Source organism: Podarcis pityusensis (assembly GCF_964106645.2).
Source record: "Podarcis pityusensis genome assembly, chromosome: 6".
Classification (NCBI taxonomy): Eukaryota; Metazoa; Chordata; class Lepidosauria; order Squamata; family Lacertidae; genus Podarcis; species Podarcis pityusensis.
The window spans coordinates 71,241,309-71,253,455 of NC_138030.1; the positions used below are offsets into that span (position 1 = coordinate 71,241,309).

General features: G+C 43.0%; 1 protein-coding gene across 4 annotated transcripts in view; it reads right to left on the minus strand.

Moving 5' to 3' along the window:
- Window positions 1-12,147, minus strand: part of LOC308478754 (uncharacterized protein) — a 275,098-nt gene that overhangs the window by 59,720 nt on the left and 203,231 nt on the right. For all 4 annotated transcript variants that reach the window (XR_013987221.1, XM_081008870.1, XM_081008871.1 and 1 more), the window contains one exon: window positions 7,257-7,462. Coding sequence is in view for 3 of the 4 variants with exons in the window: in XM_081008870.1 (XP_080864996.1) it covers window positions 7,257-7,462 (206 nt within the window). In the remaining variant the exon portion in view is untranslated. The remainder of the gene's footprint in view (window positions 1-7,256; window positions 7,463-12,147) is intronic.

The following is a 12,147-nucleotide window of genomic DNA, read 5'->3' on the forward strand; positions in this document are numbered from 1 at the left end:
TGGTGACTGACAAGGATGTATTGAAGGCTTGATTTGTTGCCTACATACATAGAGAATGCTAAATAAAGCTTTTCTCTGCATCTCCCAGTTCTGATGCAAAAACAAAGCAAGATCAAATTTCCTGAAGTAGTGGAAGCCCAATGGAAACTAGATATTGACTCAGAAAGGATCTCCCAGCACCTTTTGATAAGTTACTGTAAAAAAAGTAAAAAAAGGTAAATGACCGCTGGGTGGTTAAGTCCAGTCAAAGGCGACTATGGGGTTGTGGCGCTCATCTCACTTTCAGCCGGACGAGCCGGCGTTTGTCCAAAGACAGTTTTCCGGGTCCTGTGGCCAGTATGACTAAACTGCTTCTGGTGCAACGGAACACTGTGATGGAAACTAGAGCGCACGGAAACTCCGTTTACCTTCCTGCCACAGCGGTACCTATTTATCTACTTGCACTGGCGTGCTTTCAAACTGCTAGGTTGGCAGGAGCTGGGACAGAGCAAAGCAACTCACCCTGTCACGTGGATTCGAACCACCAACCTTCTGATCAGCAATCCCAAGAGGCTCAGTGATTTAGACCACAGCGTCACCCACTCCACGCAAGTTACTGTACATCTGTGCTAGATATGGCAAATTCTGCAGAGACACTTCAAATACATGCCTTCACTCGTTCATTTTCTTGTGTGCCGATTTGTTGCCCTGCAAAATATTTCTGTTGAGATTACCGATAATGGTTGTAGTAAAGGTAGAGGTAAAGGTAAAGGGACCCCTGACCATTAGATCCAGTTGTGGCCAACTCTGGGGTTGCGGCGCTCATCTCGCTTTATTGGCCGAGGGAGCCGGCATACAGCTTCCGGGTCGTAGGGCCAGCATGACTAAGCCGCTTTTGGCAAACCAGAGAAGTGCACGGAAACACCATTTACCTTCCCGCCTATTTATCTACTTGCACTTTGATGTGCTTTCGAACTGCTAGGTTGGCAGGAGCAGGGACTGAGCAACGGGAGCTCTCCCCGTCGCAGGGATTTGAACCGCCAACCTTCTGATCAGCAAGCCCTAGGCTCTGTGGTTTAACCCACGGCGCCACCCGCGTCCCACAATAGTTGTAGTAGTTGTGGTTAATTAAAAGAAAATACTAGTTCACTATCACCAGCAGCTTGTTTAATATGGGGCAAAACCCGTGAGGCTATCTTTGGCCACAGTTTGGTAGACAGGAGTTTAAAAAACATAGCAATGTGTTAAATCATGGGTAAGCAAGCTAAGGCCCAGGGGCCGGATCCGGCACAAACGCCTTCTAAATCTGGCCCATGGACGGTCCGGGAATCAGTGTGTTTTTACATGAGTAGAATGTATCCTTTTATTTAAAATGCATCTTTATTTAAAATGCATAATCACTACAGTGGTACCTCGGGTTACAGACGCTTCAGGTTACAGACTCTGCTAACCCAGAAATAGTACCTCGGGTTAAGAACTTTGCTTCAGGATGAGAACAGAAATTGCACGGTGGCGGCGCAGTGGCAGCGGGAGGCCCCATTGGCTAAAGTGGTACCTCAGGTTAAGAACAATTTCAAGTTAACAACGGACCTCCGGAACAAATTAAGAACTTAACCCAAGGTACCACTGTAGTTATGTACTTAGCATGATGTAAGCTGTATGTAAAAGAGTATAAAAGGCTGTGTGAAACCTGCTATCAGTACAATAGCCATCACTTACAGACCTCCGGAACGAATTAAGTTCTTAACCCGAGGTACCACTGTAATTGTATCATTAACAGAATGTGTATTTAGTCTCCAAGCACCTTTGGCTGGACAAAACTCCAGTCCAGATCCAAACACAGAATGCTTCTTACTGGTCTATTGAGCCACGTTCCTTAGATATTTGAGATATTGAGAAATTAGCCCCGAACCAATACAGGTAAGAAGCTCACAGATAAATGTTTTGAAGGATTCAAGGCTTCTCCTGTGCGTTGCCCGAGTCACCGTCTGCAGGTACTCCCAGCTCTTAGTAAATAAGATTCATGCTCTTATTTTTTACACAGCAAGATGTAACAGTGACAGAACCAATAAACTGCAGAATCAGGCAAAGAGGCACTTGTTGCTTGTTTAGACATATGACCTGACAAAAAATAAGGCGCAAACAAACACAATTCGCAGCAGAAAACCCCAAGGAGGACAAAAAAGAATCGTGCCCAAATAAAAATGTGACACACTTCTATTGGATATATATTCAGCTTCTGTTGTTTTGGTTGGAAAACAGCTGCAGGTGTCCTCCAATTATCTCACCATTTTCGCAAATATCAACTGTCATATTTAATTTGTTCCGTTCATTGTGCAGCTTCCTCACGCTGCACAATTCTTTCACTATGCATTTACAGCCAGAGTTCCTACCACTCAACCTAACTTTCAGGCTAGTCAATTAATGCATTATTTACAAGTTCAACGCTATTAAAAACAGATTCTTAATTTACTAATGATTTAGGAGCCCCCAGGCAATTTTCCAATTGGTATTTTATAGAGAAGTGGGGGGGAGGACACCCCCCCCCAAACAACTGGAAAAGGGGAAAGAAATATGCCAGTGATGCTTTGGCCTAATTGTTTCATGACGGTTTCTTCTGTAATTTTCTGCTGCCTTTAATTATCCCCCCTTCCTTCCTTCCATTTTGTAGTTCATAGTTAATGCTGATGCTCATCCAGCACTGAAAAATGGAAAGTCCTAATTGAATATACATATTTTTAAAGCAAAGTCAGACGCTCTAGAATGACTCAGTGTAACACTAAACCATGGTATGGTGTTAGGAAGATGAGCCACTGTGAATCTCAGGTTCACACATTCCTCCCTCCTCTGTTGGAAGAATTTGGAAGCTGCCACAGATGTTAGATTAACCACAAATTATTGTTATGCCTAAATCCTAAAAATGTGGTAAATCTTAACTATGGTTAGTGTAAAGAAGCCAGCTTCGTGAACAATTGTTTAAAACTGGTTTGTCTTTGCTAATGATAGTAAAGTCTGGGTAACCAGAGTTTACCTAGATTTGGATGTCATAGCAATTTAGTCTAAGATGAAAGCAAAAGCTTCCAAATTTATGGCAGCACTGAAGGAAGAGTGGGGAGGGGTCACTGGGGGTTCATCCTCATACATTGGTACCTTGGTTCTTGAACTTAATCCATTCCAGGAGTCCGCTCGACTCCCACAACCGTTCAAAAACCAAGGTGTGGCTTCCAATTGGCTGCAGAAGCTTCCTGCAATCAATCGGAAGCCACGTCGGACTTTTGGCTTCCGAAAAACGTTTGCAAACCGGAGCACTTACTTCTGGATTTGCGGCGTTCGGGAGCCAATTTGTTCGACAACTAAGCTATTTGAGAAGCAAGGTACCACTGTAATGCTAAACATGATTTATGTGTGAACACAGCCAATAAGCAGTAATACAAAACAGTCTGATTTACATTGTTGTTATTCAGATGTATAGAATTATTTGGGGCTTGACAAGGTTTGGGGTGTCCTGGTTTTTACTTTTTGAAAGATGGCAATCCTGGAATTATTTAACCATTTTACAGTACAGAGCCAGCAGTGCAACAGATTAAAAAGGTTAGAAGTTAAGGAAAATTAAATATCATTAGCATTTTTGTGCTTTTGTGCAGAGCAGAAATAGCATTTCAAATACATATCTAAATTTCTGAAGGTTCGTTCCCAGAGTTCCCCGCTTCTTGTTCTGTGCTTGACTTCCCCCTGTTCTTCATTTGCTCAGACACTTCATTAAAGCCTGACCCTAGTACTTCTGCAGATCCCGAGCTCCCAAATTACAGCCACCTACAACAGAGAGTGGCCGGCATTAAAATGCTGACATTAAGTGTCTGAAGATAATTCATGTTAGTGACACTTATTTACAGGGCATACCTGCAATTTCACAGTAACGCAAATTAGTTTCAAACAGTAAATGTCAACATTTTAATGGTGACCATCACAGCTTCGAGATAATCGTGTCAGTGTGGGGCATGTTGATTTGAGATAAAGTGAAACTAACATGGATACATTTCACTCCTGAGGCGTAAGGAAAAGTTCCAAGGAGAATACTTTAAAGAAACTGAGGGACGGTGCTCATGAGCTTAAACTCGTGATGCCTTGTAATAGCTTTGACTATAAGTTATGCCTGCGTTATATAGATGGAAATCAGAAGGATACAAGAGGGAAACTTGCCATAGCTGTACCACAGATAAAGAATACCTCTAGCTCTCGCTTAATATAAGTTGTGTCCAGTTCCATGAACTGCCATGCACCAAGGTGGAAAACACTTCTCTACTCTGTAATAAATTACACTTGTTTCACGTATGATGGTTTTCTTAAATGGCATCTGTGTCTCTGTAACTTGAATGTGCTGCTTCCAGTGTACAGGGCTGGCTCAAGACTTTTTGCTGCCTGAGGCAAAGGACAAGAAGATATCCTGCCCCAAGACACATACGAGAAGCCAACAGGACTGGTAGTTGAATCTTTCTCCAGTACTGGTGAAAGGACAGTATCCTCTACTGTGCTTGAGGGCAGCAGGCTAGCATAGGGGGCACATGGCCACTCCCTGCACATCAATATCTGCCGCCTGAAGCAGCTGCATCACTCTGCCTCATTGCAGGGCCGCCCCTGCCTCTGTGCATGTATCTGTTTTCATTCATACATACACCAGAGCATTGGCTGGTACATGTACATTTGACAAGGTATGTGCAATTGATGGGAATTGGTTGCTGAATAAAGTCACACATCTGGCGGCTGACAGAATCAGGTATATTCCATTGCATGAAAATGCCATTTCAGAATGACCTGGCCTGTTTTTTCCACAATCTGTTTTGATAGCCAAAACGAATAATACACTAAATCATCTGTTAGACTTTCATAGTGACCTAAAGTAAAATCAAAAACAAAAAAACAAAACCAAGCAAGTTTTGGATTTCACAGAGCCAAAGAAACTAGGACAAAACGCAACACAGAGAAATACAAATGTGTTTGTAATTGGACTAGGCAGAACCACAAGGTTAGTTTTTTATAAGGAAAAGCTGTAAGACAAAGGGAAATCTTGAACAAGGGAAATCTAGTTTAATAAGAATCATTTTCACTGCTGCTAATTAAACTGGGTTTTGCATTTCCTGTGTGTGAAAACTGGACAAAAAGGCTGTATTTGGTTTAACAAATTTCCTCCCATTCTCCACATCCTATTTAAACATCCATACACAAGATTTTACAGACTAAAAGGCATTCTTGGTGTCACTACTGAAATAGCCCCTAGAGAGAAGCAGCCTTATAACTGAAATGCTGAAGTCCTGTTTAATTTTGGTGCTTTGGCAATATCAGTTTTTCCGTCTCTGAGGATTTCAGTCCCATTGGAAGCATATTGCCCCTCTAATGGAAGATAAAGGGTTCAATTTTCATACTCAGCTGCTTTGACTTGGCGAAACCACCCGGTGATTACGTCTTCTGAATGCACTCCCCACGTGATGACAGCTGATATCTACCAAATCAGGGAGCCTATTAATTCTCTAGGCTTTCCACCTGGCACAGTAAATGTCAGCCATCTCCAAAAGGATATGCATTCATAAGGCATACTCACCACATGAAAATGACATGAGAAAATGGCTTGTTAATGATGTCGTCACATCTAAAGTGGGAATCAGGCCCAAATAGAGGGATAAAACTCTTCGGTTAATATTCAACTAAATCATACTCGGCGCAGGCCATTAAAATCCACGGATGCAATAAACTTAACAAGTCCATTAATTTCAACGGGTGTATTCCAGGTATGACTTAGCTGGATATCATCCACAAATAGGAAGGCTAACAATATTAATGATTAGGCAGGGGCAAGACATTTTGCTGCCTGAGAGAGGGCAGCAAATAGTATTCCACCCATCTCGCTAAGTCAAGGTGCACATGAAAGTAATTTTGGCACCATAGGTAAAGGTAAAGGGACCCCTGACCATTAGGTCCAGTCGTGGCTGACTCTGGGGTTGCGGCGCTCATCTCGCTTTATTGGCCGAGGGAGCCGGCATACAGCTTCCGGGTCATGTGGCCAGCATGACTAAGCCGCTCCTGGTGAACCAGAGCAGCGCATGGAAATGCCATTTACCTTCCCGCTGGAGCGGAACCTATTTATCTACTTGCACTTTGACGTGCTTTCGAACTGCTAGGTGGGCAGGAGCTGGGACTGAGCAACGGGAGCTCACCCTGTCACGGGGATTTGAACCGCCGACCTTCTGATCAGCAAGTCCTAGGCTCTGTGGTTTAACCCACAAAGAAGAACCTCACAAGTGTTTCTTCCTTGTCCCTAGCGGTAAATACTGTTGCTTAAATGAATGAATGAATGTAAATGGCATTTCCATGAGCTCTGGCACTCGTCACAGTGTCCCGTTGCACCAGAAGCGGTTTAGTCATGCTGACCACATGACCTGGAAAGCTGTCTGTGAACAAACGCCACCTCCCTCGGCCTGAAAAGCGAGATGAGTGCTGCAACCCATAGCCGCCTTCGACCAGACTTAACCGTCCAGGCGTCCTTTACCTTCTACCTTTACCATAATAATAAATAAATAACAGTTTTTGCTATCCTTTCATGACATCCTGCATTTGCTGTCAGAGGCAGTTGCCACACTCTGCCTAATGGAAGAACCGGCCCTGTAATTAGGCTTACAAGCAGCAGTACTCACTGTGCTTTAGAAATATAGGCCCCTGTTCTGTTCAAGCTGGAGAGCATATAACGGAAAAGTTTAGACACTGCAAACTAATTTCGCGTCAATTCAACTTTGCAATTTCCGCTCTTGTCATATCTGTGTTTTGCATGCCATGGAATGGTGCTTCACTGTGCAACTGAATTAGTTTCACAGTGACTCAAAGGCATTAAAGGATGACTTTGAAATTCTAAGTCCTGACTGGGAGGGATTTTTAATTCCTTCCTTATAATGAAACCATTAACAACAATAACCAAAACTCCTTAACAGTTACACAACCCTGAAATATTATTCTCTCGACTTTGCTGGGTGGACCCAATTTGAGATCTCGGGTGGGGAGTTGAGTGCTTGGTTTGCATAACAAGCAAACAAACTTGAGACAAGCACAGGCGTGCAACCTTAATGGTGCTTTGAAACATGAGGGTGAAGAGACCTGTGATTTAATCTAATGGCTGCATCTCTGCAGGGACGTTCTAAATGCCACCGAGTCTGAAAAAGCGCAAGAGCCAGCTCTGCTAGTTTGCATGAGGGAAGCGGCGGGAGGAAATTCAGACTCTTGTTTTCACTCACTTGGTCAGAAGTATCTCTGTGAGCGCTCCAAAGCAGACAGATGCGATGTGGAAAACAAGACTGGGAGGAGGATCCTTAAAGGCAATCATCATTTGATAGACCAGAAGTGGAATACTGATCATCGCAGCCAGGATTGTGCAGAAGACAAGCCACTTGTGCCATCGCAACAGCATGGCTCTCCAAGGCGATTTTTTCTCGAGCTGGTACTGCAGAGTGGGAGGTGGGCAGGGGAAACACATGGGAAAAGACAAGAGGGGGAGAAAATGAGTAAAGGCAGTGGAATGATGAACATTAACTGCTAATAGTTTAGAACAGGGGGAAAAAACCTAAGGAATGATTCACGTTGGACCATAAATATACGAAGAGCTGCTGAAAACTTGTTTGGTTTTCACAAAGGGGCTTAAACCAATATCCCCTTATTTGTTAGTCTCGAGCGAGGCGTTTATGGCAGGAGGACGCATTAAACCTTAACCTATGCCAGCACGAGAGATATTTGGGAGTTTTTAAGGATTAAGACAAGAGGCAATGCATACCATTTATGCAGAATGGCCTTGAACTACCTGCAACAGATTGAGATACAGTTATTGCATATTAGCGCTCTGAATCTTCATTCTGTCAGAAGCTAACGGGGAAGGCGCGTCATCCGAGATAAAGACTTAGAGGGCCCAATTCAGAGGCTGCTCTCAGGCCTTCATAAACCTGTCTTTGCCTTGAATAATTTCCATTTTATATCTGTATAAAATGGCTCGAATCTACACCCAGATTTCTGCTGAAATAAATTGGCATTATTTCACCACTGTAAATTCACAGAATGTTGCAAGACATACTACTACGAGGAGGCAATCATCATTCTTCAGGGCTCAGGAAGTGCTAAACTGGCCCAACAGTCTGGAAGGGAACCGGGAAGCAGCTCATAGGCAGCTGCCCTAGAGTAGGAGCAAAACAGGAACTCACAATGGGCTCTACTCTTTTGCTGTCAGCAGTGCTGAACAATAGATAACCAAAAGGCAGTTCTATGTTATCCTGAGCCCCATCTGGAAAATAATTGCCTCCTAAATGGCAAGCTGGCTGCTAAATAGCTGCTTATATTGGGGTGGGAACCTACTTTTTTGAGCACTTATTTCCTCTTGGGATAGGTGGAGCTGGGCTGGATCTAGTCACATCAAAGAAGCATTTCAGTTAAGCGCATTGTAAACTCATACAGGGAAATCCGGTTGGGAAAGGTGGGACTCCACAGCGCCATCTGGTGTCACAGTATTATACTGCATACACAGCACATGCAAAACGCTTTTTCTTTACCCATCTAGATGAGTCCCTGGAGTCAGTGGTGGATATTGCCAATGTACGGAGGGGCATCTCTCTGTCTTTGTCCCTGTTTCTCCTCCTCGCCAACCTGCATGGGATTACAGTATGTCCCACAAGTTGCCAACCCCTAGCAGGAAGTGGGTGGAGCCTTACTTCCTCTTGGAAAGTGGCACCTGAGTGGAGGAACCTAAGCCAAGTCAGGGACATAACCGTGAAGTACTGCGTAAGGTTAGAGGGAGCATCATGCTAGAGGTAATCAGGTGTGTTCACTAGTATGTTACACAGCACTTCATAACACTACTTTTGGAAGCTCCAACTTCTGCATGGAGACCTTAATAAGCACATTTGTGCTTCGGTGTTTACCTTGCCATTTGAAGATATCCTGGTACAGCAGGCAGTTCCTCCAAGGAACCTTCCACTGTGAAGTCCCAGGTAGCCCTGTATCCACTTACAGCTTCACAGGTCCCTCCTAATGTAGAATTAGAAAGCTCCAACAATAAATTAGGGCTCTTTGCAGATGACCTAATGGTCACACCACCAGACCTCATAAGCACAGCAACCTCCCTAATCAGAGAACTCAACACATTTGCAATGGTGTTGGGCCTACAGGTAAATTTTGCAAAGTCAGAAGCTATGTGCTTCAACACCCCTCCTCACAGCCAAAAATAACTCACTAATGTCACCAAAATAAAACTTTGCCACACCAAGTTCAGATACCTAGGGGTACAAATAACCAGAAACCTCAATAAATTGTACCTCCACAACTACAAGCCCCTGTGGCAACAAATTAACAAAGATCTAAAGAGATGGAACAACATGATTTTCACCCTCTCTGACAAAATAGCCATGATCAAAATCACCCACCCAAAACTAACCTACCTATTCAAAACCCTTCCAATCTGGATTCCCCCAACCCAACTCTACAGATGGCAGAGAAAACTACACTCTTTTATCTTCTCACATAAAAAACCAAGAATAAGCCCCAAATACCTGCACCTCCCCACCTCAGAAGGAGGATGGGGAATCCTCAACATAGAAGCATATTACATTGCCAATCAAATACGCCATATAATCCCATATATACTAAACAATGGATACACCTAGAGAGGGACACAATTGAAAATACCTGCACCACAGCATACCCACTCCATCCAAACAAACAAAGGAAAATTTCCACAACACTTAACAGGTACACACAGACCATGCTCAAAGCATGGAAAATAGGCAAACTATCCCCAACCCCATCCCCACTAATTCCCCTGGAGTACCACCCATTATTCCACCAAGCAGCACAAAACCTCCAGATAAAAACCTGGCAAACCAAAGGTTTATATCGCCTAATAGACTTCTATAAAAATAACAAACCTTTGTCAACACAAGAAATACAGGACAAACTAGAAGATACCCAAATGCCCTGGTTAGCACACCACCAATTACATGCCCTCTTAAACAACCCAGAAGTAAAATCAGCAACAACTACGCCCCTGACAACCTTCAAAAACCTTCTCCTAACAACAAATGGACACGGTAAAGGGATGGTATCCACAATATACAAAATACTACTCCAAAATCCCACAAATCCCCTAGACGCAATCAAAAAACCATGGGAGGATAACATAGGCTATGAGATTAACCCCACTCAATGGACCAGAATGTGGTCTAAACCCCCCTTTAAATCCATATCAATGAAAAGAAAAGAACTCACTCTGAAACTCACCTACAGGTGGTACCTAACACCAAGAAAACTAGTGCTAATAATGCCCATCTACACCACAAAGAACTCATAACCCACCTACTTTCAGCAGCCAGAAACATCATAACCAGACACTGGAGAGACCTGTCAGGAGTAAGCATGGACCAATGGTACCAAATAGTATGGGAAACAGCCTTACTAGAAAAATTAACCAATAAACTGAAACTGACATGGGGACAAATAGAAGAAGACGCCTTTACCCCAGTATGGCTCCCCTTCATCACATACACAGCCCAACAGGACAATGACAAAAATCCACCAACAGCATACAAATCAATATGGCTAACCTGATCCAAAACACCCACCCACCCCACTCACACATGAAAACAAAGATCACCACAGCCAACCACAAACAAAACAACCACACCCTAGGCCAACCCCAACCCCTCACCACCAAAGGAACACAAGTGAATAGCAGAGAACCTGCACAAGCAATGCTGACACAAAACCCCACATATATTAAGTAAAATAGAAATATTGCCACCCGACCCCACCCCCACTCACCTTTTCCCCCCTCCACCTCTTTCCCCTTTTCTTCCTAATGTCTCAACAAATGAAACTGATCTGTAAAAAATGTTACTTGAAAAAAAGAGAGACATTGCACATACTTTTGTAAACCAAGAATAAAAATACATATTTTTTTTTAAAAAAAGAAAGCTCCAACAATTTGGAATTTTCTCCTAATGTTGCTTAAATTTCTACGCATCACCTTGCTAGTTGTAAAACATAGTTCTGGACAATAAAAGCCAGCCAAGTGCCATTAAAATGTGTACAGTCACTCATTCTTTGGCAAATCTTCAGAGGAAGGGAGCATCAAAGTTATTGAGCCAGCTTTCACTGACATGTTTTCCAATGGGCTGATATGTTCAAGAAGTACCACCTTGGTGTGAAAGACTGATGTGATCAAATGGTACCTTATTGTGCATGGAGTTTGAGGGAGGAAAAGTACCAGAAGAAAGTCTGAAGTTCTTAGAAAATTTGATGACTGAATGCCTGTAGGAGGTACAGTTCAGGAAGGTCAAGTACATTGTCGTGCCCACTTGCCTTGTCATTTCCTCTGAAACTTTAAAAAGCAAAGGGCTAACCACAAATGAGAGGATCTTTGTGATCCAAGCATGCTATGTATCCTTTGTCTCTACTGATTGTTCCGAAGTTTCAAACGGATATTTCAAGAGCACATTTCAGTCTTGAGTCCATTTAACATTTAAACAGGTAGACCTTGCCTTGAATGAGTACCACCAATCTCTGTCCCTTGTTTGTTTTTTGTTGTTGTTGCTATGTGATTGTAAAAAATAGCAATGCATTGAGAAATGTCACCAAATAAGAGCCTTCTGGAAAACAGAGAACATTTAGCTCTTGCAAGCTTACTATTCTATGCTCTTGTTGCAAAGCATGCCCCAAATTACAGGAGTTCATATCTGCGCTCCTGATAGGTTATGTGACTCACACACTGCGATTACAGAAAAATACCTGTGGGGTGAAATATCCATAGCCCATGGTTAAGATTAAACACGGGTTGCAGGTAATCGGTGTTTAAAGTACATTTAACTTGAGTGCAGTCCGGTTGGTACAGACAGCCCATGAAAATAAATACTAATATCTACTGTACGAAGTGAAAAAACTAGCTGACAACTTCAATCAGGTGGAACAAAAGCGCCGTGCTATGCCCCACACGCAGAGATTGTTAAGCCCAACAGATCGAATGCTCACAAAAAAAGGGAGTCTTTCACTGTAGAGGTACCATGACTTACGCTTCACTTTTAAAAAATAAAAAATAAAATATGCTGCCTGGTGACTTAAGGAGAAGTGTAACTGATGCCTTCAGCTGAAGAA